Genomic DNA, 25,983 nt, shown 5'->3' on the forward strand with positions numbered 1-25,983 from the left:
ACCCCTTTTTATATTTCCTGATTTAACAAAGAAAATGTTCTAGGGAAAGTGCAGATCTGATCAAAAGGTCTGGTAATCTTTCCTTCTTTGATTTTCTGCAGCACTTACTGTCTGCATGAATCATTTGGCATGGGCGAATTGTCTTGTGTCTTTTCATGCATGTATTTCTTGTCTATACAATGAAAAGGTGAGCTCCTGGAAGGAAGTTCCCTTTGACACGAAACCCAATCAATGCCTTGTACATAACCGGATGCCTTAATCACTGACTAGCATGTGCATTTGCAGGGAGGAGCCCCGTGAGATACACTTAAAACCTTTATTCATTGATTTACAAAATGTACAATATTTACAAAATTTAGGCATTAATCCCATATTGACATGAACGCTGTGGGGAGTCTAAAAATAAATAAATGGCACACAGGTTGATATACACATCGCGGCTCTTTGCACTTCAAGCTGTCACCAACCGTGGGATTTAATGGAAGGCTTAATGCGGTAGAAAAGTCAGATGGATGACTAGTCCTGGGCCTTCCACATGAATGGCCCTTCCTTGGCTCCTTGAGGCTGGGAATGGTGAGCAAACCACTTTCTTTGAAGAGAATGAAACACCAGCCATTCTGACAGGTACATGGGGTGCATGCAGCCACATCTGTGTGGAATTTGCAGTGACCCCCCTGGGTGGCAGATGAGTCTGCACCATTGTGGATCTGGTCCCTACACACCACCAGGGAGGCTTTGGAGTGGTGCCTTCTCATTAAGAACCAAGATTTGGACTTTATCTCTTATTTTAATCACATGCAGTACTTGGAAGGTGTCAGTGGAGAGTGACCCATGCACAAAAATGTATTTGTAGGTATATACATCAAATTGTCATTGTCTTATGGCATCTTCAGATGGAAGATCAACCTGCCTCCTCTTTGACAGCAAAAGGAATGAATGAGGAAGCCATACCCACACCCCCCCCAAAGAGAAAACATTGTCTGGGGACACACACAAATGGCAACCTATAGAAGCAGGACTAGACAAACTCCACATGATAAAATGGACAAATTCCCATGATGTCAGGCCTGGAAGTCTTCCTAGGGGTGGCAATTCCACCTTCCCTTCCTCTTCCATCCCACCTCATCCCATATAACCTAAACTGGAAGTAAAGGCTTCATGTTACTTCTTAGAGCCTCAGTACCTTCATCTGTAACGTGTAAATACTAGTAACGTTCCTTACAGGGTTCTTGCAGGGATTACATGACCCGACTCATGTAAAGTGCTTACTGTGGCGTCTGGCACATAAGAGGCGCTTAGTAAATGTCTTGCTTTCTCTCTCCCTCTACGTCCCCTGCCCCAGTTGTAAGCAACATACTGATAAACCTACCAAACTCTGAATTAAGGTTTTTTGATGCAATTTAGATGATTTTGTTTCAGAGTTTCTGCCGTCAGTTCACATTGGGTCCCTGAGGGGGGCTCATTTTATGAGCCCGAGACATTTTTCTCTGCAGGGCAGATGGACCCTGACAACACTGGCCTCCTGATCAGCAACGACTCCACCGAAGTTCATGGAAATACACCCCCTAACCCTGCAGAGAAACTCATACCAGTGATGGTCACCACCCGAATACTTCTGGGACAATACCACTGAGAAAACCACGAGCAAAAACCTTGAGGCCAACATGTTACTCTTACTCACAACATAAATTAAGTTTTTTCAACACTGGTGCAAGTATTATAGATAACTTTCAACAAACATATATTACAAGCTCTACCACTGTTGAAAAATATGTATTCTAATTCGATCGTTTTGTTCAGAATAAAGAATCTTTTACAATATATTTTAGTCTCTAGTTATGCCATACAAAAATAAATATTGTATAAATGATTTATAAGGAAGAAGAAAAAGTTGGAGGTGCCAAAAATATAGGAAGGATGGTGAAAGTTTTACCATTTACTTCAAAAGCAATCATCTGAAAAAAATAAAAACATCTTACTGGGTCTCTTTACTAGTCTCACCATCACTCCAGCGGTCCACCTACTTCTCATCCTAAGATATTACATCTTCTTTTCTTATCAATCTTGAGACAACTTAATGCAGAGCCTTCTCCCTGAAGTCACTGGGGATCTGGAAGAGGGAGAACAAAGAAGGCTCTGGGGCAGTGTAAACTGCAGATGAAACGTTTGGCAGAGACACTCACTGCGCCCTCACAACGAACTCGGATCAACCCCGCACATCTGCCTTTCGTTTTGAAATCCTCTCTCTGTCTCAATTAGCTATGCCTGAATAGAACCTCATGGCTGGAGGAAATAGCCCCATACTGCTGTCAGCCTCTTTGGATACCTATGGGTCCAGGTAGCATCCAGGATTTCATGGAGCACAGTTAGGTGCCAAATCAAGGCCAATCTCACCAATTATATGAAGGGATAAACAGTCACCTTAAGGGTGCTAGTTCCATTAAGTTGGGAAAAATCCTTCTCCAGCCACCTCTCCTCCCATACAAAAAAACTTTTATGATTGCCTTTTTTTTTTTATGTCCCATGAGTCCCGCCATTGGGAGAAGAGTACTGGGACAATTAAATTGGACAAACTGCTTACTAGTTTTCTAGGGACTTGGTCAGACTCTCCAAGGAAATAGTCCATTCATTTGGGAATCAAAGTTTTAAAACTCTAAAGCTATAAATGAATTCATGACTGGACCACTCAAACCAGGGGTCATTGACCTTTCTGCTGAAGAACACAGATCTATACGTGTCCATATAACATATGCCTAACATCTCAGAGGGCTGCAGGACCTCCTGTGGCTCGCGCATGTATTCCAAACTAAAAGCCCCAAATCTCAGTAAATGCAGAGCTATTTTTTGGAGGGGAAACAAAGGTTTATGGTATAGAACCCAGGGACTGTTTTGGGGGCAGGCTGCTTTGATGAGGTCTTGGACTTGAAATGACTACATTGGAGCAATGCTTGTTCCCCGTGGTAAGTGGAAGTGCTTGGCTGTGAAGACATCCGTGAGTGTTATGGTTTCACAAGTGTGACTACTGTCAGGCCAATGCCTCATGCATGACTATGGACCCTCCACGTCCCCATGGATCGTTACGACACATGGTGCCTTTGAGCTGCTATAACGTGAGTCCCAACCACACCCACAAGCAGGACACTATCACGGACATGCAGCCTCGGTGCCCATATGTCTGATTTATGGGTGACGTCGTGGTAAATGTGGCATCACTTTCATTTCGGGGGAGCGGCAAGTTACAGATATTTCCTTCACAACAAGAAGTGCAGACCTGAAAGAAAGGAAGAGAAAAAGAAGGGTGATGAGAAGCTGGCAGGTCTGGGAGGGGGCCAGAGATTTTTGAAGGAATTGTCTCCCTCACAGCAAAACTCAAATGAGAGTTACCTGGTTTACAAAGGAGACACCAACCCTGCATTTAAGGGGGTGGGATGAAATTTCACCTGGTTTATCACAATAAACCCCTGTCCCCCAGACTAAATTCTAGGAATGTGCATTCTGTTTTTGACATCCTACCATGTGGTTATTACACAGTTTTACAGTCTTCCTAGGTCTCAGCTCTTCCATCTATGAAATGGGAATTGTAATACTTACCTTTCTCAGAGACACTCTCATGGTAAACGTTCATTTGCCAAGTTTTCACAGTGAAAGTGAAGTGGCTACAACGCAGTGAATTTAAACTTAAGTATTTACTTTCATTAGAATTGTCTGCATAATTAGCTCCATTCCAGTGGGTGAGTTAAAGTTTGAAGGGTTTTCATTTACGCAATTACTCCTGCTTTATACTGCTTTCCTCACGCATCATAAGAAAAAATAAACCCCAAAGGGTTATAGACAGAAATTATTTTAGGCCTTGGCTACACAAAGTATGGTAGCTTCAGCTTCAACTGGGAATTTATTAGAAATGCAGAATCTCAAAACTTGCACCAAATTGAGGAATTTAGAATGTGCGTTTGAACAAGATCCCCAAGTGATTCACATGCACAGTAATGTTCTAAAAACTCTATGATGCTTAATATCCTATACAGTCATTATCCTGCAGAGGTCTGAGTCTGGTCACAGTTGACATGGACTAAGACGACATTATAATGTTGAGGAGAGAAACTAGAGGTCAGAAGTGACTCTGAACTCTGTCTCTGTTACTAGCTGTGTCACCTGAGCACATGACATCACTTCTCTGATCTATAGCTTCCACTTTGCTAAAGTAGCCACTATAACCTGAGAGCCAAGCTTAGCTGGGGGAGGGGGGAGGTCAAGTAAAACCCTTGGGATTACCTTTCATATTTCACTTATTATGTATGACAATTATTTCTCAGTAAAACTGAAAAAAATTAATTCTTTGTGTTTTCGACAAGTTACTTGAAAATTGGGTGTCTTCTTAAGAGAAAGAAGCCCCTACTAACAGTAAGAGTGGGAGTTGCCCCCAACCACCAGGAAGGCAGCCTGATGGGGAGAAGTGGGCAGCCTCCAAAAAAAGGTCAAGGGCTGATATACAAGATCACAGGTGCAGCCAGCTCGGAACGACGGGCGAGAGAGGCAGGAGCATCCCCCACTCCAACCATGAGTCAGGCTGCCTTTCTCTGAGTCTCTATATTCTCCTTCTCCATAGAAGGCAAGGCTGCCTTCTAAGTTTGTTTTACACTGAGTGCTTCTGACCAGGCACCAGAGGGAGGCATCCCACAAGGAGATGGTCCTCTTGTCACCTGCTCAAATGACTCAGGAGCCAATGGATACCCTCCCCAAATCAGCATCCCAATAGAGATATGAACCCCGCTTTACAGAAAGTTATCAAAGCTAAATTGCCTTGGCCATCTTCAGCTGACTGAACTGTTAGTACATCTGCAATGCTCTACCATGAGGGCATAACTGGCCCCTTGCTCCTGTCCCTTTTGGTAACTTTATTACTTTCTTCTGAGTGAAGAAAGGGCTTACAGTAATTCCAATACCCTCTTGGTCTTGTGTTTACATAATTTATACCAGTTATCCTGTGCCCTAGTATAAATTTTTATTCCTTTAGCGCCAACAGGAAAGGGAGCATCTTGTCATAACGGTATAAAGACAGTCAAAAGCCAGCCTACGTCAGGGAGTAAGGATTGGCTCGTGAACCCTGGTGGGCGTCTGGAGAGGAGGAAGCCTGACTATGCTGTCCTGTCACTTGCTTTGTTGCCAGACCTTGTGGCCTTCATGCTCGGAGTCTCTGCAGCCAGTGGACAAGCAGTCTTCCAGCGGAACGCAGCGCTTGGTGACAGAGATGCTGTTTCCTGTGACTTCCATGGTGTGCTGAGTGTAGCAGTATCTAGTCTCTGTCAACAGAGAAAATTTGTTTTAATTGAGACGAGAAATGTTAGCCCAATCTGCTTGAAAGGGAAACAGGTGTGTCGACACTAGGATCTAACAGCATCTGGAACATATACTGTGTTAAGTTGATATCTGGTCCCAAAGATCTCCTTGGAGAGATCCACTTCACCGTGGTAGAAAGGAGGCCTTCTGAAGAATACTGGTCTCTCTGCCCATAAATCTCCATAAACCAAGACCCAGTGGTATTAGTCTTTGCCTTCCAACAAATTTTGCCACTGTGTTGATTTTTATTTTTAGGGGAGGAGAGGTTTGGAGCGATGATTGAGGATGTGAGAGTCATAGTAATTTTCAGGAAGACGAAGGGGTGAAAACATTCAAAGAACACAAGGTTAAAAGAAAAAAAGTAAGGCAGGTAACAAAGATCTTCAAATTGAGAAAAGACTATAGGGGATACTGGTGTGTGTGTGTGTGTGTGTGTCCAAGTGTGTGTGTGTGCTCACACACACGACTGGGAAACAGCTATTTCCAAGTAAGACAGAATGATTAAAAATAGATTCATTGTATCTGGAGAAAATGACTTTATCCAAAAGAGAACTTCTTGCCTATGAGCATAGCTGGATCCTACAATTCATGACAGGAGAAAACTAACCCAACAAGAAAGGTATTCCCGATTGAGGAGTCTCACCATCTCTCCCCAGCGTGATTTCAGTATCTTTCCAAAAAGGCAGACGAAGACCATGAAGTGAGTTTCTAGAGTCCCTCTAAGCTTAGGAGTCTGAAAACTTGAGATTTCTTCCAAGATTCTATGGAGAATTTCTTAACTTGCAATTTAAAGAAAAATGGTTTTGTCAGTGTAATTCTTTAAGGCCTCCAGGTGGTATCAGCTTTCTAAGTCTGGGATTTAGGAGAAAGTTCCTGCTCCACTTTTAGATTGAAAACAAAAAAAAGAATAATTCTTTTTTTTTTTTGCGGTACGCGGGCCTCTCACTGTTGTGGCCTCTCCCGTTGCGGAGCACAGGCTCTGGACACGCAGGCCCAGCAGCCATGGCTCACAGGCCCAGCCGCTCCATGGCATGTGGGATCTTCCCGGACCGGGGCACGAACCCGTGTGCCCTGCATCGGCAGGCGGACTCTCAACCACTGTGCCACCAGGGAAGCCCAAAAAGAATAATTCTTAAGAAATGTCATTGAGGTGTTTTTCATCCATATCTTGGGCTGAACTTTTCATGCTTTATACATTTTGGATATTTTGTGGCTAATATGGAATTATGACCTTCTATGATATTATTTATTAGGCAATAAAAATTCCCCTCACCAAAGTACTAACATCAAGAGAAGAAAGCTCAGGGATTTTCGGCCCTGAGAATGAGCTAATACAGACCACACAGACACATCTTGGGAGTCATGAAAATCAGGGGTTTTAATATTCTTCCTAGACATCCCCACCTGACAGAACCTGAGTGGCCTGAGTCTCGCTAAGGGCGAAGACTTGCCCAACATTGGTATGTGTACCTGAACTGAGTCTGTGTCAATGCCCTCCCCTAAACGCTGTCTCCACACTGCCCCCTGACCAGAATTTCATCACTTGGGATCAGGTGAGGGCAGTTCCTAGCTTGCTTAAGATCCTGGGGGCTCTTTGGAGTGGGGTAAAAGTAAGGTCACCCTATGAGCTCACAAGAAAACCTGAAAGTTTTGCACCTGGCAATGATTCTCCCAAGGCTCGAAAATATTTCAAAATTGGAGTGGTTGTTTTTCTGATGAAGAGGAGATGGCATGATTTATTTATTTATTTTTTAAGACTTTAGCGGGGTTTAACAACTGGAGGCCAGTGCCCTGAGAGCTTTACCACATCTTTCAGAGAGGACTGGTTTACTTCTTTAGTATCAGACTTGGATGTTAACGGCCATGCTAGGGACGCCTTTCTTAGCCCCACTCCCACTTCAGACATTCAAGAAAGCCACGTTCTTATCTCCTGTCTCCTCTTCCCGCAGCTGGAGCAGCTGCCAGAGGTTTTATTGCTCCGAGTGTAAATCTGAGCAGATAAGATCATACATTTATGGAATAAGTAAATCATTCTATGGTTTCAGTTTTGGAAATTAGGTTTGTCCCTCAAGTATTGAATTATCTTGTTTTAAGGATAAGCCTTAAAATAACAATTGGTGAACATGATAGAACCACTTTTTGTTCATACTTTTATGTCCATAACAAACTCTCTTTTAATTTACGAACTGGACGCTTATTCCATTATGTGAAAGTAGAAACAATTGATGAACCTGTTTTTGTTTTTTTCAAGATGATATGCAAAAGCCCAATACCTAGTAAGCCAATTCTTGCCATTCCGGGGCAAAAATGGTGATCAGTGATGAGACTGGATAAGAATTTTTTCTTACACTTCACCAAGTCCAATCCATAGAGCAAAGATATATTGAGAGTACCCCATTACTTGCAGCAGTAAAGACCTCAGATCTGAAGCAGCAATCACTTGAAAATATCCATTCTTACCTCGCAAAACCCCGAGGTGAGTTGTGAAATGTTAACGTGGAAAAGGGTTCTGTGGTTCAATAAGTTTTGGAAATGCTCAAGGTTGAGCAGCTTTCTTTAGTGGATAACTTACGAAAGCCTTGAATTTGTATTGTGATCTCCAAGGCGGGGTGAGAGGACGGGGCAAGCAGGCAGAATTTCCCAAGCAGAACTAGGTGGACCACATGTGGCTTATCACTGGTGGTAGGATTGATAAAAACCGAGTTTCAGCCCCAGAGCCCTGCTTGCCATGCATTTTGAATAATCCTTGAGTTAGTAATGAGGTTATATGAGAATCAAGCCTGCTGATAACTTCACACTAAAAGGATTTCAAAGACTTTTATCTAAAAGATAAAAGATGGATTTGAATTTCTACCAGTTTACTTTCAGTCTCTATATCTCATATTCCACAACTGCATGGAATTCCCAGAGGCTGTGAAACAAAAGTCTTTTACTGTGAGACTCACTGGCATTCAACTAAAATCAGAACTGGGTAAGAAAGCTTAATCAACTATCGGAGACTACAATTTTTATGAAATTCACACACATACACACACACAGAGTTTCTTGCAGATAGCATATAGTTGGGTCATGTGTTTTAGTATTCTGCCAATCCATTCCTTTTACTTTTACATTTAATGTAATTATTTACATGTAGCACTTAATTCTGCCATTTTAATTTTAATTTTCTGTTTGTTCTATTTTGGGTTGTTTGTTTTTTGTCTATTTTCTTTTTCCGGCATTCCTGTGGGCTACTTGAACATTTTCTAGAATTCCATTTTGAGTTATCTATAGGGTTTTGGGGTGTATCTCTTTGTATAGTTTTTCTTTTGTGTGTGTTTTTTCATGGTTGCTCAGGTATTAAATTATATGCATAACTTATCATAGTCTGCTGACATCATTTTATCAGTTCGAGTGAAGTATAGCAATCTCACCTCTGTTCATGTCTTATTACCCTCTCTTGTTTGTAATATAATTGTCTTCAGCAATCCCCTACATACATTTAGAACCACATTAGCATTACAATTTTTGCTTCAACCATCAAACATAATTTAGAAAACTCAAGAGAAAACAGACAATCGTATTGTCAAAGACATATTTTTGCTTACCATGTTTTTTCTTCCTTTCTGCTGCTCCAAGTTTCCTTCTTTCATCATTTCCTTTCTGTGTCTGTCTTTGTGTAGATTTCTTTAGTTTTATCCTCTTTGGGGTTCACCCACCTTCTTGAATCTGCAGGATTTCATCTTTTACCAAATTTAGAAGGTTTCATCCGTAAGTTCTTTGAGTACTTTTTTCAGCTCTGCACTTTTTCTGTTCTTCTGAGACTCCAGTGACACAGTGTTAAATCTTTTGTTATACTCCCACAGATCGCTGAGGCTCTGTTTTTGTTTTTGTTTAAATTTTTTAATCTATTTTCTCTCTGGTGTTCAGAAGTGGTAATTTCTATTGTTCTACCTTCCAGTTCACTGATTCTTTCCTCTCTCTTCCACTCTACTGTTGAACCCATCCACTCAGTGTTAACTTCAGTTACAGTATTTACAGTTCTGAACTTTCCATCTGGTTCTTCTTTATATTTTCTATTTCCTTGCTTAGACTTTATTTCTCATTTGTTTCAAGTTTGTTTATAATTATTCATTGAAACATTTTTATTATGGTTGTTTTAAAAATTTGTTAGGTAATTCTAACATCTTTGTAGTTATCTCATTGTTGGTATCTATTAATTGTAATTTTTCATTCTGTTTGAGATCTTCCTGGTACAACAAGTGATTTTTTTATTGAAACCTGGACATTTTGGTATTATGTTATGACATTCTGGATCTTTTTTTTTTTTAACACCTTTATTGGAGTATAATTGCTTTACATTGTTGTGTTAGTTTCTGCTGTATAACAAAGTGATCAGCTATATATATACTTATATCCCCATATCCCCTCCCTCTTGTGACTCCCTCCTACCCTCCCTATCCCACCCCTCTCGTTGGTCACAGAGCACCAAGCTGATCTCCCTGTGCTATGAGGCTGCTTCCCACTAGCTACCTATTTTACATTTGGTAGTGTATATACGTCCATGCCACTCTCTCACTTCATCCCAGCTTACCCTTCCCCTTCCCCATGTCCTCAAGTCCACTCTCTATGTCTGTGTTTTCATTCCTGTCCTGCCCCTAGGTTCTTCAGAAACATTTTTTTTTTTTTTAGATTCCATGTATATGTGTTAGCATACGGTATTTGTTTTTCTCTTTCTGACTTACTTCACTTTGTATAACAGTCTCTAGGTCCATCCACCTCACTACAAATAACTCAATTTCATTCCTTTTTATGGCTGAGTAATATTCCATTGTATATATGTGCCACATCTTCTTCATCCATTCATCTGTCGATGGACACTTAGGTTGCTTCCATGTCCTGGCTATTGTAAACAGAGCTGCAATGAACATTGTGGTACATGACTCATTTTGAATTATGTTTTTCTCAGGGTATATGCCCAGTAGTGGGATTGCTGGGTCATACGGTAGCTCTATTTTTAGTATTTTAAGGAACCTCCAAACTGTTCTCCATAGTGGCTGTATCAATTTACATTCCCACCAACAGTGCAAGAGGGCTCCCTTTTCTCCACACCCTCTATAGCATTTATCATTTGTAGACCTTTTGATGATGGTCATTTTGACCCTTGTGGGGTGATACCTCATTGTAGTTTTGATTTGCATTTCTCTAATGATTAGTGATGTTGAGCATCCTTTCATGTGTTTGTTGGCAATCTGTATATCTTCTTTGGAGAAATGTCTATTTAGGTCTTCTTCCCATTTTTGGATTGGGTTGTGTTTTTTTTGATATTGAGCTGCATGAGCTGCTTGTATTATTTGGAGATTAATCCTTTGTCAGTTGCTTCGTTTGCAAATATTTTCTCCCATTCTGAGGGTTGTCTTTTCGTCTTGTTTAGGTTTCCTTTGCTGTGCAAAAGCTGTTAAGTTTCATTAGGTCCCATTTGTTTATTTTTGTTTATATTTCCATTTCTCTAGGAGGTGGGTCAAAAAGGATCTTGCTGTGATTTATGTCATAGAGTATTCTGCCTATGTTTTCCTCTAAGAGTTTTATAGTGTCTGAGCTTACATTTAGGTCTTTAATCCATATTAAGTTTACTTTTGTGTACGGTGTTAGGGAGTGTTCTAATTTCATTTTTTTATATGTAGCTGTCCAGTTTTCCCAGCACCACTTATTGAAGAGGCTGTCTTTTCTCCATTGTATATTCTTGCCTCCTTTTGTCAAAGATAGGGGACCATATTTGCATGGGTTTATCTCTGGGCTTTCTATCCTGTTCCATTTACCTATATATCAATTTTTGTGCCAGTACCATACTGTCTTGATTAATGTAGCTTTGTCATATAGTCTGAAGTCAGGGAGTCTGATTCCTCCAGCTTTGTTTTTCTTTTTCAAGATTGCTTTGGCTATTCGGGGTCTCTTGTGTTTCCATACAAATTGTGAAATTTTTTGTTCTAGTTCTGTGAAAAATGCCATTGGTAGTTTGATAGGGATTGCACTGAATCTGTAGATTGCTTTGGGTAGTATAGTCATCTGGATCTTATTTAAACCTTCTGTTTTAGCTAACGTCCTCTGATACAGTCCCAGTAGGGGAAGGGGGGCTGCTGCCTCATTACTGCTAGGTAGCAGTCAAGTCCAGGTTCCCTACTCTGTCTCCTTTCACAGCTGAGAGGGCTCTCCTAATTATTTCTCGATGGAAGTGGGATTTCCAGCTCCTCACTAGGCCTCCTATGATACCTTGCTGGCTGAGAGTGGTAGGAGTGCCTTGTTAATGATCCCCACATGGCCTCAACTGATGCCACTCTACTGATGTGTGTGTGTAGCCTCATTACCACTGGGCACTAGTGGAGTCCTGACTCTTCACTAGGCCTCCTCTGACACAACCCCAACAGGGAGGGGGATAACAATGTCATTATTGCTGGATGAGGACAGAAGTCCAGGCCCCAGACCTGGTCTCTACTGACACTATGGGGGAGGCCTCATTACCACCTAGGGGGGATAAAAGTCTCTCCTATTCACTTTTTTCTGACAGCATCTCAGAAGAGGATGGTGTGTCTCATCACAGCCTGTTGAGTGTGGAAGTGTAAGACTTTGTTAGCTTGCGGGGAGGGACCTATAATTTTTTTTTCTGTGGTATTTGGCTGGAGTAGAGTGATTATTGTCTAGAAGATTTCTGTCTTTCTGGGCTACCCACTTCTTGGTCCTTCGGCTACGGAGGACTAACTTTCGTTGGAATTTATTTTTTTGGTACTTGTGGCATTTCCAGGTTGCCAGCTTCTTCATCTCCAAGTCTGGAAAATATGGGACAAAAAGAAAACCCAGAGAACTCACCTCCTTGGGTCTTGAGGTCCTTTGCTAGTCTGCTTTTTTCTCTTCATCTTTCAGAGTCTTTTTTTTTTTTCCATATATATAATATTTAGGAATTTAGTTGTACTTAGAAGGAAGAATAGAAAAATCCATCTGCTCTGTCTTTCCAAAAATCCTCAGCACTTCTGACACTTTGAGCTAGCTAGTTCTGTTTTGGGGGACTGACCTGTACAATGTAGGATATTTAGCAGGATCTATGGCCTCTTCTCACTAGATGCCAGTAGCAGCCCCAACTGTGGCAACCAAAAATGTTTCCATATATTAGTAAATGTCCCCTGAGGGGCAAAATCACTCCCAGTTAAGATGTACTGTTCAAGATTATAATCTTCTTGAGAATAAAGTCCAGTCTTGTTCATGTCTGCATTTCCCTACCAAACCTCCTCCCCAAATACAGCACAGGACCTTGCACAATATAGCAGGTGCTTAATGTATTAAGAATAGAGATGGATGGGTGGGAAGAATACATGTACCTGACTTCTACAACTCAAGATTGAACCAAATCAAAACATTTTAACTTAGTTCTATGATATCTATAACACCTCTTCCATTTCTGTAGTTTGAGTGATCTCTTCAAATTTGAAAGTGAAATAATATTATATTTCAATCAGTTGTGCAACTTTCACACAGCGTAACTGCTTTGGAAAATTATTTGCCAGGATCTACTAAATCTAAACCTGTGCATATTCTAGGAATCAGCAATTCCACCCTTACATATATAGCCAACAAAAATGATAAGTACTAGAATGTTCATAGAATAATTCTCTATACCAAAAAAAACCCTTGGAAACTACAAAAATGCCCAATGGTAGAATAAATAAATAAGTTATGGCATATACTCACACAGCAATGAGAATGAATGGCCTAGAAGTAGATTTAACAAAATGGACAAATCTCCCATAATACTGAGTGACTAGTAGTTCCTAGCTTTTTCGTTTCTTTCCCAAGTAAGAAATTTCTCAAGGCAGAAATTAAAAATAAATACTTATCAACCAGATTGACTCATAACTGCTCCCCTTTACCCTGCAGTCAGCATCTCTTGAAGAAACCACCAAACAGATACTTCTCTCTTTTTTAAAAACACCATCCACAGCTCTTAAGGACAGGTGACAGGCTCACTTGAGGAATCTCTCTTTTAAAGCATATCACTGAAACTCAGAAAGCAATGTTTTTATTTCCAGACAAAGGCCAAGGAGGTGGCTGGAAAAGGATGCAAAGCTAGTGAGGATAGACAGGACTTTATGGTGGACAGTAGTTAAAATCAAAGCAACAGGCAAAAGCATCAAATGGATGCTTCTTATCTGAGGCAACTGTGTTAACAGAAAATACTTAGTCAAAAACACTGAATTCGGGCTTCCCTGGTGGCGCAGTGGTTGAGGGTCCGCCTGCTGATGCAGGGGACACGGGTTCGTACCCCAGTCCGGGAGGATCCCACATGCTGCAGAGCGGCTGGGTCCGTGAGCCATGGCTGCTGAGCCTGCACGTCCGGAGCCTGTTGCTCCACAACGGGAGAGGCCACAACAGTGAGAGGCCCGCGTACCACAAAAAAAAAAACAAAAAACACTGAATTAGAGTAGGTCAGATGCTCTCAAGGTACAAACAAAATCTTGCTTAGGCTGACAGAAGAACTTTTGTTTAAAAAGTTGCTGGAAAAATTCTAACTGAAGAGTGATTCTGAGAATTCCAGTGCCACTTGAGAAGAACCAAGAAATGGTAGGATAAAATGAAAATAGCAACAAAAATCTTATGAAAGCATAGGTGAGCTACCAAGGCAGACAGGATTTGAAGAACAAGATACCAGCAAAACCAGCAACACGGTAAGCTGAGCCCAACACCCTGTACCTGTTCTGCCCTCGAGGCACTTGCTGATCAGAAGTTGCACACATGAAGAGGCTGAGAAGACAGGCAGAAAGCCCTGCTGAGGGGCCGAGAAGCTAAGCAGAACCTTTGTCGGTCTAGCGGGAATTGGGAGTCGCAAACAGGACGGCAGAGTGAGCAGGGAAGCCAGGAGACAAGGGAAGTGTGGAAGAGGAGGGGAGCTGACCGGCTAGGTATAGAATTCTACGTTGGCAGTTATATGCGTTCAGTGCTTTAAAAGCGTCGTTCCACCTACTTCTAGCTTTTATTGCTTCTGTCCATACTACGTGTTGGCAAGCTTGTGCAGCAACCAGCACTCTCAGGCACTGCTGGGGAGACTGCAAGTTGGTAGAGCAACTCTGGAAACTGTTAGGCAAAATCCAGTAAAGAGGGCTTCCCTGGTGGCGCAGTGGTTGAGAGTCCACCTGCCGATGCAGGGGACACGGGTTCGTGCCCCGGTCCCGGAAGATCCCACATGTCGTGGAGCGGCTGGGCCTGTGAGCCATGGCCGCTGAGCCTGCGCGTCCGGAGCCTGTGCTCCACGACGGGAGGGGCCACAACAGTGAGAGGCCCGCGTATCACACACACACACACAAAATCCAGTAAAGGCAAAGCATGAGTACCGCCTATCCGGGGTGTGGGACCTGGGATAGACCTGGCAGAAATGCATATATCCCCGCACCAAAAGACATGGACAAGACTGCTGTGCATGGAAGCAATCCAAATGCCTATCAACAGAATGGATGGATTTTGGTATATTCATAAAATGATCTGCTGTACTTCTGGGAGAAAGAATGACTTTGCGACTCAAAAAAACACTGATGAATTTGACATACAGAATGTGGGAAAGAAAGGAGGACATTCTGTGTGGTTCCATTTATAGAAATCTGCATGGCAGTCACAGTTGCATTACCTTTGGGAGGTGGGGTGTAAAGCCTGGTGGACCCCGGTGGCCTTCTGGGGTTCTACGACTTAACATGAGTGGCAGATACACTGCATGTTCCGGCTGGGAAATTCAACAAGCTGTGCACTTATGATCTGTGGACTTTCCAGAATGCATGTTAAACTTTAATTTAAAAATTTTTGCTTTATAAAAAAGGAGGAAGTCTAAGATTTCCATTTAGCAATATGACAGGATAGGTCGCTTGAACACTACCTCATTACACAGCAGGCAGAAGTGTTGGATAACGTATAACCAATACCTTTTGTAAACGTACAAATGAACTCTCCAGAAAGTAAGGGAAATCCCAGGGGCCAACACTGAGGAAGGTACTGACTTCTTTACCCTGGTGGGAGAGGGGAAGGTTAATAGATAAACGATAAGAAGATGCAAGGCCTTGGGTCCTCATGTGGTCTAGAGGTAGTGTAGAGACCCCTGTATAATGGCAGAAACCCTGAAGGGCTATATCCTATGTGTAACATTGCCTAAAAGAGAAAAAAATCCACCCTTAAGTAAAGTCAATGAAAACGCTGTCTGTCTCAGCCTGGGCTTGGGCTGAAAATAGTCGACATAAAGAAGTCTTTCCTGAAAGCCTGTAACCGCGGGGCTTGTCTTCAGTTGAACTGGGGATTACATGTATATTCCCTGCTTATACCACATAACAAACATAGAAAGAGCCACCAAGGGACATGGTCAGATTTTTCTTTACTTTCGCAGAAAAACAGTGAACAGCATAGAAGCTGGAACTAAAAGGATACGTGTCCCTCTATCTCAAGATTTCTCTTGGTCTGACTTTATACCAGCAATAATTTCCAGTGAAGATTCTGCCTTTGAGGGAGGCATCTGCACTTCATAATTAAGCAGGAACACAAAATCCTTAGCGGCTTAGGTATCCTCCACAGAACAAGCCTTTTAAAAAACTGCACGTTTTTGACTTGACATTTAATTCTACGGACTCTTAATAAACACTTAGACAGTCCCTGTCTCAAGGAGCTTTTAATCACTCAGCACAGAGAAAAGTCACAGGCAAAAACCATGTGGACCTGAACACGGGACATTCAACTCTCATTTGCCTTCATCAATTCCTTCAACTGGTCCCTCAAAGAATATGATTTCAAGATCCTTCACCATTCTGGTTCACAGCGGCAAGAAAATTGCATTGTTTTATAATGGGCAGTTTATGAAATTAAGGTTATCGCAAAGGAAGGGGCCGAAGACTAAATGGAAGCTGAGGAGGTGAACAACGGCAGTCCATTATTGGGGGGGCATCTTAAATTCTCACTTCCGGGAGGGAGTACGGTCCCGTGAATCTGTAGGCGCCAAAGTCAATAACAATGTGATGGAGGAGGAAGTACTTACATAACACACATTTCAAAAGTCAGAGTGACAGGGAACTTGAAATTCCATCAATCTCCTGAGCAATTTGGGATGCAAGCTTATTCCACAGAGATAAAATTCAATATTTACACAAAATGGTTTTTTTCACTCTCAACCAGTTGTTTTCACATCGTGTGATAACTAAAACCTTGTTAAATAGATCACAAAATAAACCAACAGAAAACGAGGAACGTCCCAGAAAGTCAGGACATCTTTCCACAGCAGTTACTGAGCTGCCCTTACCAAGCCTGTTGGTAGTCCTATGGCTGCTTCAAACAAACTAATAATAAACAGAAAAAAAAAAATGTAGGCTTACTCAGTAGTTTTCAGTAGACACATTTTATAGTTTAATCTAATAATAATAGCATTATTTTCATTGCTAAAAAAAATCTGGAGAGAACCCAGAGGAAATGTTGATGGTTCGTGGCAAACGTGGCTGGACAAGAAGGAATTATGTCTTCTCAGTCTACAGCGCTAGTCCTCGCTCCTTACCTGACGTTCAAGGCCCCACAAAAATAGCCTGGATCCCCTATCCTGCTCCTATTATTCCCCAGCATATTCTGCTACACCCAGTTCAGGTCTCCCCCTGTCCACTGAGCCCACATGGGTACATTCCATGCCTCTGCTCTGACTGACTTCCTGGAAGATATGCTCCCTTCACTCTGCCACCCGCCTTGCCCACCTGTCGGGCTGCTGCCATCTCCCCAGCCCGGGATGCTGTCACTGGCCGCCTCACCACCCGAAACTGCAATTCTTCCCTTAAACTCCCAAGCATTTAATGCCATGTTTCCTCTGGCACATGCCTTTGTCCTGCTATTTTTGACATTTGATATGTTCAGATCTTATCTCCCAGCTAAACTGCCAGGTCCTTGAAAGAAGAAACTTGATTCCTATCTTTCACCGCATAATCCCCCAAAGGGTTTGGCACGGTGGTTCTATGGCAAGAATCTCAAGGCATCACTTTCCATTTATTCCTATAAATGTCAGGACAAAAAGATAAAAAAGGGGAGAAGGAGAAATTGTGTAAAGACCTGAGATACTTCCAGGTGTCTGTACTTCAAAAGGATAGATTTTTGACCTCGAAAGAACACATCAAGGTGGAACTTCTTCATTTCCAGAGAAGAATTCAAGCAGAGTGTCACGGTCTCTGTTTTCCCCTTGTGACAGAGGTAGACTTGTACACCTTCAGACTTGAAACTGGGCCTCTGTGAAATACAGCCCAAGGCCCAAGAGAGCACCAGTTCACAAAACCTCCTTTTCCTTTGTATCATCTCTGCCAGGGCAACACCGAGAGAAGCGCTGTCACGTTTCCTGTACAGTAGCTCTAACCAGTGGCAACAGCTTCAAAAGCTCATCTGGCAGCTTTGTCCTACCAGGAACCAGCCCAAAGGTTATTGGCTACACAAGCAGATTATCCTGTTTTTGTCCAGAGTCACTGTTTACAGTGGTTCTCAAATTTTGCTGCATATTCGAACCACCCGGGGGGAGCTTTCAAAAATTCAAATGCCCGGCTGCACCCATACCATTTAAACATGAATCTCTGGGAATGAGTCCAGGCGTCGGTGTTTTCACCTGTGATTTCTACGTGCCGCCAAGTTTGAGAAGCAATGGTTTAATCAGGTCCGTCAGCAACCCGCCCAAACGTTCACCCTGTAGTGGTAATGTTAGCAAACACCGCTGGTCCGGAGTGAGTGCGTGATTGCAGAAAGCAACGCGGATGGAACTTCTCTCTTTTTTTTCTTTTTGCGGTACGCGGACCTCTCACTGTTGTGGCCTTTCCCGTTGCGGAGCACAGGCTCCGGACGCGCAGGCTCAGCAGCCATGGCTCACGGGCCCAGCCGCTCTGCAGCATGTGGGATCTTCCCGGACCGGGGCACAAACCCGTGTCCCCTGCATCGGCAGGCGCACTCCCAACCACTGCGCCACCAGGGAAGCCCGGAACTTCTCTTTGATTACCTGGATGGCTGGACACCTAGCTTGTGAATCAGCCGATCTTCAGTGTCTCCACATTCTTCTCTTCCTTGTGGTCTTTTGGGACCCTACCAACATTCTCTACTCCTCAAAGTAAATAAGAAAAACCCAGAAATGACAACAGTGCATTTTGCTTTCTATGAGTGGGGAGAGGAGCTCCCAGTGGTTTCTGTCCCTGACTGTTCACTAGAATCACCTGGGCTGTTTAAACACACTGGTGCAGGGCCCTAACCTCAGAGACGTAGGCTCAGTTGGTCTAGAGCTGTGGTTCTTAATGCCTGGTCTCCGGACCAGCAGTATCTGCATCACTGTGGAATGCTTTAGAAATGCAAGTTCTCAGGCCCCATCTCAGACCTATAGGAAGGAGGGGGAAGGCAGAACTAGGGGCAGAGATCTGTATTTAAATAAGCCCTCCAGGGAATGACGGTCATGCCGAAGTTTGAGAACCACTGGTCTAGGCAGGACGCAGGTCCAGGTGGTTTTGAAAAGACCCACAGGTATTTCTCCTGGGCAGTCTGGGTGGAGACTCATGGGTTAAATAAATAGCACCGGATTAGGTAGCTGACACCTGTCCTTCATTGAGGTTTCCATGCTCTCCTGATGTTCAGTCCTCCAGGGGAAACAGAGTGCCTTCTGCTGGGGTGAGTAGAAGAGCTCTTGTGTTACATTGAAAAATAACAGATTGGTGTTGCTGTGTTCAGTCATTTTAACAACTGAATTAGATCAGCAGCGAAGCCCATCTAACTACATGCTCAAACATTTGTCAATAAAATATCCCATCCTATCACCTCCCCATCAGATGAATCGACTTTCCTTCAAACACAAAACAGCCAATTAACAGTGACTCCATATCCAAATATAACCATCTTTTTTACTCAATAGGATAAAAGAGATCTGAACATGAATACGAAGCATCTACTTCATTTTGAAATGGGCCTTTGGGTCAAAATTTCATGCTTTGATCGGGCATTCATCGCATCCCTCAAAGAGAACTTAATAGTTTAAAAAGCTCAGGGTTTTTATTTGTGCGATGATGACATTGAGAATTCTAGCTTTCATGCAGTCTCGGGATAGAAGCCTCTGGCAAGATATGTAATAAATGGGATCTTTATATGAACAGCAACTCATATTTTTACTTAAAGGAAGTTACTAGGCAATGACTAATGCTTCGAAGAGTGGATTACAGGCTGGCTGTTCTCTTCTTATGTGGCATTTGTTGGGCCTGGGGGTGAGAAGCCTCACTCACCTCTTTTGGAGCTCCAACGATGCTTCATTAAGAAAGGGGACAAGTCTATGGACCAGTTTATGTCTCTGACAATGTCTGATGATAAGGTACTGATGTGGCATAAAAGATCTACTAATAGCCTTAGACAAGAGAAGTGGTTGAGATTGCAAGCATGCCTCTCTCTATACATGCATCATAGTCAACAGGCCATTCACTCGTGGACAGCTCTGGGCAGCCCAGTGTGTCTACTGAGAGTTTACCTCGAGGGCAGTAGATGTCTGGAGCCCATCGGTTGCACTCATAATTGTCCGCTGCCTTTTCACAGGTGAAACACTTAAATCCACCAGGATATGGTGTGGCTACAAAAAAAAAATCAAGAGAGAAGATTAGTTTTTAGACTGAGCACAGAATCCTGCATGGTGAAGTGAGACGCTTTTATTTTTTAAAAAGGATTCTCAAAATAGCCTGGCAATTTCTTAAAAAACTAAACATGCAACTGTCATATGACTCTGCAGCTGCACTCTTGGGCATTTATCCCTGAGAAATGAAAACCTACATTCACACAAAAATCTGTACACAAATGTTTATAGCAACTGTATCTGTAACATCCCCAAACTGGAAACAACCCAGATGTCCTTCAATGGGTGAAGGTTAAACAAACCATGGTACATCCATACCATGGAACACTAGTCAGCAATAAAAATGAATTATTAATACATTTAACAACCTGGATGAATTTCCAGGAAGTTGTCCTGAGTGAAAGAAGTCAATCCCAAAAGGTTATATACTGTATGATTCCATTTGTGTGACATTTTTTAAATGAGAAAATTTTTTAAATGGAGGAAGTATTAGGGGTTGCCAGGGGTTGCAGTTGCCAGATAGTGGGGGGAGAGTCAGAGGGACATGGGTGTGAGGCCAACAGGAGGAATCCTTGTGCTATTGAAACCGTTTAGTGTCTAGATTTGGTGATGGATACACAAACCTACATGTGATAAAATTATGTAGAACTAAATACACACACACACACACACACACACACATAGAATCACACACAAATGAACACAAGTAAAACGGGGGGATAAAATTATGTAGAACTACATACACACACATACACACACACACAGAATCACACACAAATGAACACAAGTAAAACGGGGGAAGTCTGAATAAGACCGGTAGACTAATGTATCAGCGTCAATAACCTGGTTGTGATATTATTCCACAGTTTTAAAAAATGTTACCATTGGGGGAAACTGGGTAAAGTACATATGGAATCTCTGTATATTACTTCTTACAACTGCGGATGAATCTACAATAATCTCAATAAAAATGTCAATTAAAAAAAGGCACTCTGGATTTCCTATGATTTACTTTTATGTGTCAACTTCTGTAGACATATCATCGTGTAAATAAATATAAATATTAGGTTCAATCATTAAAAATTTCTTGATGCTTGATCATTTCTTACCTATAAAATTTCTTTGGTTCAATCGTATAATTTTATCTGGTTGGACCTGATATGGTTAAGAGTCTCAGGGGATAGCAAATACCAGCTAAGAGTCTTCATTGCTAAGATACATGCTGCCTGTGCAGAGGTGAACCTCCTAAGGGGCCTTGGGGGCCCACGGCCAATGTCTCGGGGCAGAGTGCTGAGGGCACATGGGGATGTTCCAGGAAGCTGCTCCTATCTTTCCCCTCCATTCCCCACTCTTGAGCTGCCTCTTCCTGCCTTCTGAAGGGATTGTCCTCCAGGTACTGGTATTCTTTGCCTTGCATTTGTGTTCAGGCGGGATGCATCCATGGGAGTCAGGTTCTGGAGAGTGCCCAGCATACCAGGGTCTCCTTGGTAATTAAGGACCAGGATCCAAAAGGAACGTCTGGCCAGGCCATCTCTGTCCTTTTCCCTGATGTACTTTCACTTGGTGCTTAGTTTTAATCATTTGCTTACTTTGTTGCTTAGAGTTTCGCCTTTCACAGACAGAACTTCTGTGTGTGTGTGTGTTTGTGTGTGTGTTAATCTGTAAAACTACCTGGCCTCTTTGAAAGCTGCAAACATGCAAACACTTCATCTGCAGGAGCCAACTGTTCTCCCTCACAGATGGCTGAGCCTGCATTTCCCACTGGTGGAAATAATCATCTCAGGGTAAATTACTTTGCCCACATGGAACCAATGAAGTATGTTATCAAAAATAAATGAAGGAGGAGGCAGCAGCTTAAGGCCAGAATTATGGGCCAGATATAACTTTGATTTTCACCTTGCTTAGAATAACTGCCCATCCTCGCATTTGCTTGTAATATTTCACAGAGCTGACTCTGACAAGACCCAATAACCTAACATGATCAAAAGTCATAAACTGTCTAAAAAAGACAGGTAACTGAAACTTTTAATGGGCCCATTTGAGAGTTCTATGTTCCTCCAAGTGGCTGGTTACTCAAGTTCATAAACAGAATGATGCTGAGAGCAAGGATCCTCTTAAAAATGAGGGATGGAAAGCAGCCTAGGCATAGCCATCCAACGACTGCATTCCCAATGAGGAAAACTTGCTCTGGTTAAACATGCTCTATCATGTAATTATAATAAACAGAAATCAACTATTTTGTAAAACTACACATAGAAAATTTTTATGTCTTCACTGCCTAGATAGGTGGGTTATACTCGAGTTAAAGATTCTAGTTTAGGTAAGTACATGCCTGAAGAATTTAAAATAAATAGGTTCTCGGACTTCTCTGGTGGTTCAGTGGTTAAGACGCCATGCTTCCAATGCAGGCGGCACAGGTATGATCCCTGGTTGGGGAACTAAGATCCCGTATGCTGCACCCAACCAAAATAAATAAATAAATAAATAAATAAATAGGTTCTCATGTTCCAAAGGCATTCAATACTCTTATGGAGATTTTAATTAGATTATTTTTATAAATACCATTATTAAAAACCATACAAAATATTTTAGGAAATTATCCTGATTGGATGAATTAAAAACAGTTTCACTATCCACTTTAAATTATTTAATATATAAATAAGTGTAAAAGACAGAACTTTAAAATAGTTTGTAAGATTTGAAGTAGAATTATTAAAGCAGGGATTTTGAAGAAAAGATGTATATAATTTGTCAAAGAACAGCATTTCTCAAAAAACGATCGTATTCACTAAGGTTTATGACGGCAAGCCAACCATAATACTTCAGCTTGTGTGATTAATTCACTAGAGTATCCAATTTTATCTGTCTGTCACTGCAGCCAGTAAAACTTTTAGCTGGAATGTTGGATTAGCTATTCCTGGAAACTTTCCCATCAAAGAGATAAATTAAGAACTTTGAATGAAGACTGACGATCCAGCTGTTCCAAGAATAAACGTATTGAAAGCCTAGCACTAATAAGTTGTAGTGTTCCCAAATTTGGATTAATAGACTCTTCAAAATTATCTTTTGCAAGACTAGTGACATATTAAATTAAATACTGCCATTTCTTATACAAGTAGGCCTGGACTCTGAAATTAACTCAAAGTGTGTCAAAATTAAAACAGGAATATGAGCTAAAACACTATGGTAGCAAAATGAAGCTCTGTTAAAAATCATTTATCTCTGAATGTGTTTATCAGCATGTATCATTGCCAATTAACCAAATGATCTCCTTTCCAGTGAGTTTTATTTTTAAGTCCACAACTTCATATCTGTTGCATTCTCAACAATGACAGTCTAATATTTGCTCATAGGAACTTGCATTTACACCTTGGCAGGTAGTACTGATCAGTGAATAATCAAACCCTTTTCAGTGACAAATCTCTGAAAACAGACTCAGCTTTCAGTCGATAATTACAGCACAATACCAAGAAATGGTCCAATTCCCCCCTCTGGAAATATTTAGCTAATAAACAAGGTCTTCAGATGAACAACTATCTCCAGTAACTTGCTAACTGATACTGAATCTGATAAAGAAGGTTTTTTTCAAAAGGACGGAAAGAGGTTTCTAAGAGATGTGCAGTTTTCTTCTCTGTTACTTCAAAGCATTACAGAGCAAGTAGGGTTTCAAATCGTTGTGGCCCCAGCTGCGAATGAATCTAATTTGGCTCCTGATCACAGAGTTAATAAGCTTAGTATTTCAGGGCATAAGTATTTCAGGGCATAAGTCCTTGGTCCCTCAAGAGAAGGTTATTGTAAAGAAAAAAAGAAAAGCCAAAGTGCCCAGTTACTTCCTGTAATATAATCTGTCCATTAACTCCCCTGGTCAGCCATGGTTCAACCGACCATAATTCATTTGTAAGGCATCGGAAAAGATTTCGTCTTTGTTTCCATCCCTTGGAACTTTTGCCAGGACAAAGGCCTTCAGTTACCAAAACCGTGGTGAGAAGAGAATCTTGTTTTGAACTGTACGCTGATGTGTAATGCATTCAAACTTTCTTCTTTTTCATTCTTACCAAATTAATTTCCACTGTTTTTGGAAACTGGATGCAAATACAAAATTTCTAGAAATCTAATAAATTGATCTTCTCAGTCCACTAGGCAACAACATATTGTCAGTATAATTTTAATACCATGAACATATTTCTGATAGAAGTGCATTTCCTGGTACCTTTCTAGAAAGTCCCCTCACTCCCTAAGACTTAATGTAGTGTAGAATTATGGGAAAACTTCGCTGGCTTAAACAAGCCCCCTGTAGAGAGATAGGCTCTTTGGTCCACATAATTAAGGAAAGACTCAGAATATGCAACCAGAGGAAAACTGAACTTCCCAGGAAAGATTTCTATTACAAGGAATGAAAAGGAGGCCAAGAACATGTTGAAGTCAGTTAGGATGTTAAATTCTGCTATCTTGTACGAGGTCTAACAGCCAAATAAGTAGCTTCATGTCTCTTAATACAAACTCCTGCTTCAAAGGTTTTTATTAGGCTTTGGTATTTTAATCATGGGCTAGGAAGAAATTCATCATTTTTCACATGAAAAAGAAAAAAAAACCCATACACATGATAGAAAAGAATGTTACTGAGGATAGTGCCTCAAGTTTGAAAGCCATAAAGTTTATTTCTTTTAAAGGCTTAGAAACTTCAAAGGTTAGGGAACCAGAGAGCAAAGGAGATTAGTCATGGGAGGCTGAACTTTCCCAACCCGGGTTCCAATCTCATCCCACTTGCTATCTCTGAGGGCCGTTCGGGGCCCAGGAGAAATGAGTTTATGTTTGTCTGGTGTGGAAAACTTCTGTATCTTCTCACATCTCCAGCGTCACCGTGTTTCTCCTTGGGCAGGTTCTGAGCAGTATCTAATATTAATGGAATCTGGCTCACTCGCCGACCCCAGGAAAGCTGTTTGTGTCTCCATCTACAAAGTGAGGCAATTATATTAATAATTCAAAATCAAAATAATCCCATGCTTCCTTCATATATTTTTTGTGGTCTATGTTCTACAGAAACCTGCTTATTTGTGGAGAGATCGCTTCATCTAAACACAGTCTACTGGGTGCTGCTTAAGGGCAGACAACCATGACCGTTTAAAAAATCAAAGTGTAAGAACAAGCAAACAGCACCAAAAACTTCTGAAATAGTGCAGAGAAATGTGAAGTTAACTCTGCTTTAAAGCGGTCAGAATAAACAAAGTTATGGCCAAGTAGGAACCATGGACAGGAACTTGAATCCTGCAAGAACTTATATTCCTTGTGACCAGTTATGGAGACTCTGAAAGAGAACTCAGCCCAGACTTGCTGGTGAACCATCTACATACAACATAGTTTAGGAACAGCTGCTTCTACCCTTCTCTATATTCCAAAATCACATCAGAATACTCCATCAATTCTTTGTTTACAGTGAGCTCTCTTTAACCAGGCCATGGCTCCATTTAATCAACATAGGTCACAGGAATGGAACTTTTCCATCAATTTCTAAAGAGCACAGGTGATTGCCCCTCCAGCCTGGCAGAGCTCATCCTTCAAAGATCCCATTCTGAAATGGACTTTCCAAATAGAGGTCCACTCAACGCCCGCCAGCACTGACCCACCATACCCCTGAGGCACAAGCAGAGTGTGTTTGTTTTGTTCTTGGTCACTTAAATCCACCCCCCTTAATTTTCCTTTCCACCCTGCGTGTACAATCACAGCCTCAGAGAAGGCCAGGCGTGGGTCTGTTTTGAGGCCCAGTGACTTCTGAGTCTGTCACTGAAGTGGACAAAGAATTCCGCAGAAGCTGCAAGTCCTGGCAATCAAACCCGAGAGACTGAAACCTAGGTTTTTGTTCACCAACTGTAATAAAAAAGCATGGTTGTTTGGAGAAAAGAACAAAATGCAATCTTAGGAAACAGAGAAACTATCAAAGCACCTTCTTTTCATGAATGTTACTAAAATAAACTGCCCTGCAAAAACAAGCAGCTAGATAAGCTTTCCATACAACTAACCAGTAGGCACCAGCCTGTACTGGT

At 41.7% G+C, this 25,983-nt stretch overlaps 1 protein-coding gene across 3 annotated transcripts in view; it reads right to left on the minus strand.

Moving 5' to 3' along the window:
• Window positions 1-319: 319 nt before the first annotated feature.
• LYPD6 (LY6/PLAUR domain containing 6) overlaps window positions 320-25,983 on the minus strand; it is a 110,668-nt gene continuing 85,004 nt past the window's right edge. For 2 of the 3 annotated variants that reach the window (XM_060016828.1, XM_060016829.1), the window contains exons 3-6: window positions 19,844-19,942; window positions 5,170-5,300; window positions 3,153-3,271; window positions 320-2,110 (exon numbers count right to left, since the gene is read on the minus strand). In XM_060016828.1, the coding sequence (XP_059872811.1) occupies window positions 2,059-2,110; window positions 3,153-3,271; window positions 5,170-5,300; window positions 19,844-19,942 (401 nt within the window). In that variant the 3' untranslated portion in view covers window positions 320-2,058. Of the gene's footprint in view, window positions 3,272-5,169; window positions 5,301-19,843; window positions 19,943-25,983 lie in introns of all 3 variants that reach the window. The other variant, XM_060016830.1, reaches the window with a different exon arrangement.

This window comes from Delphinus delphis, chromosome 7 (assembly GCF_949987515.2).
Source record: "Delphinus delphis chromosome 7, mDelDel1.2, whole genome shotgun sequence".
In the NCBI taxonomy this organism is placed as follows: Eukaryota; Metazoa; Chordata; class Mammalia; order Artiodactyla; family Delphinidae; genus Delphinus; species Delphinus delphis.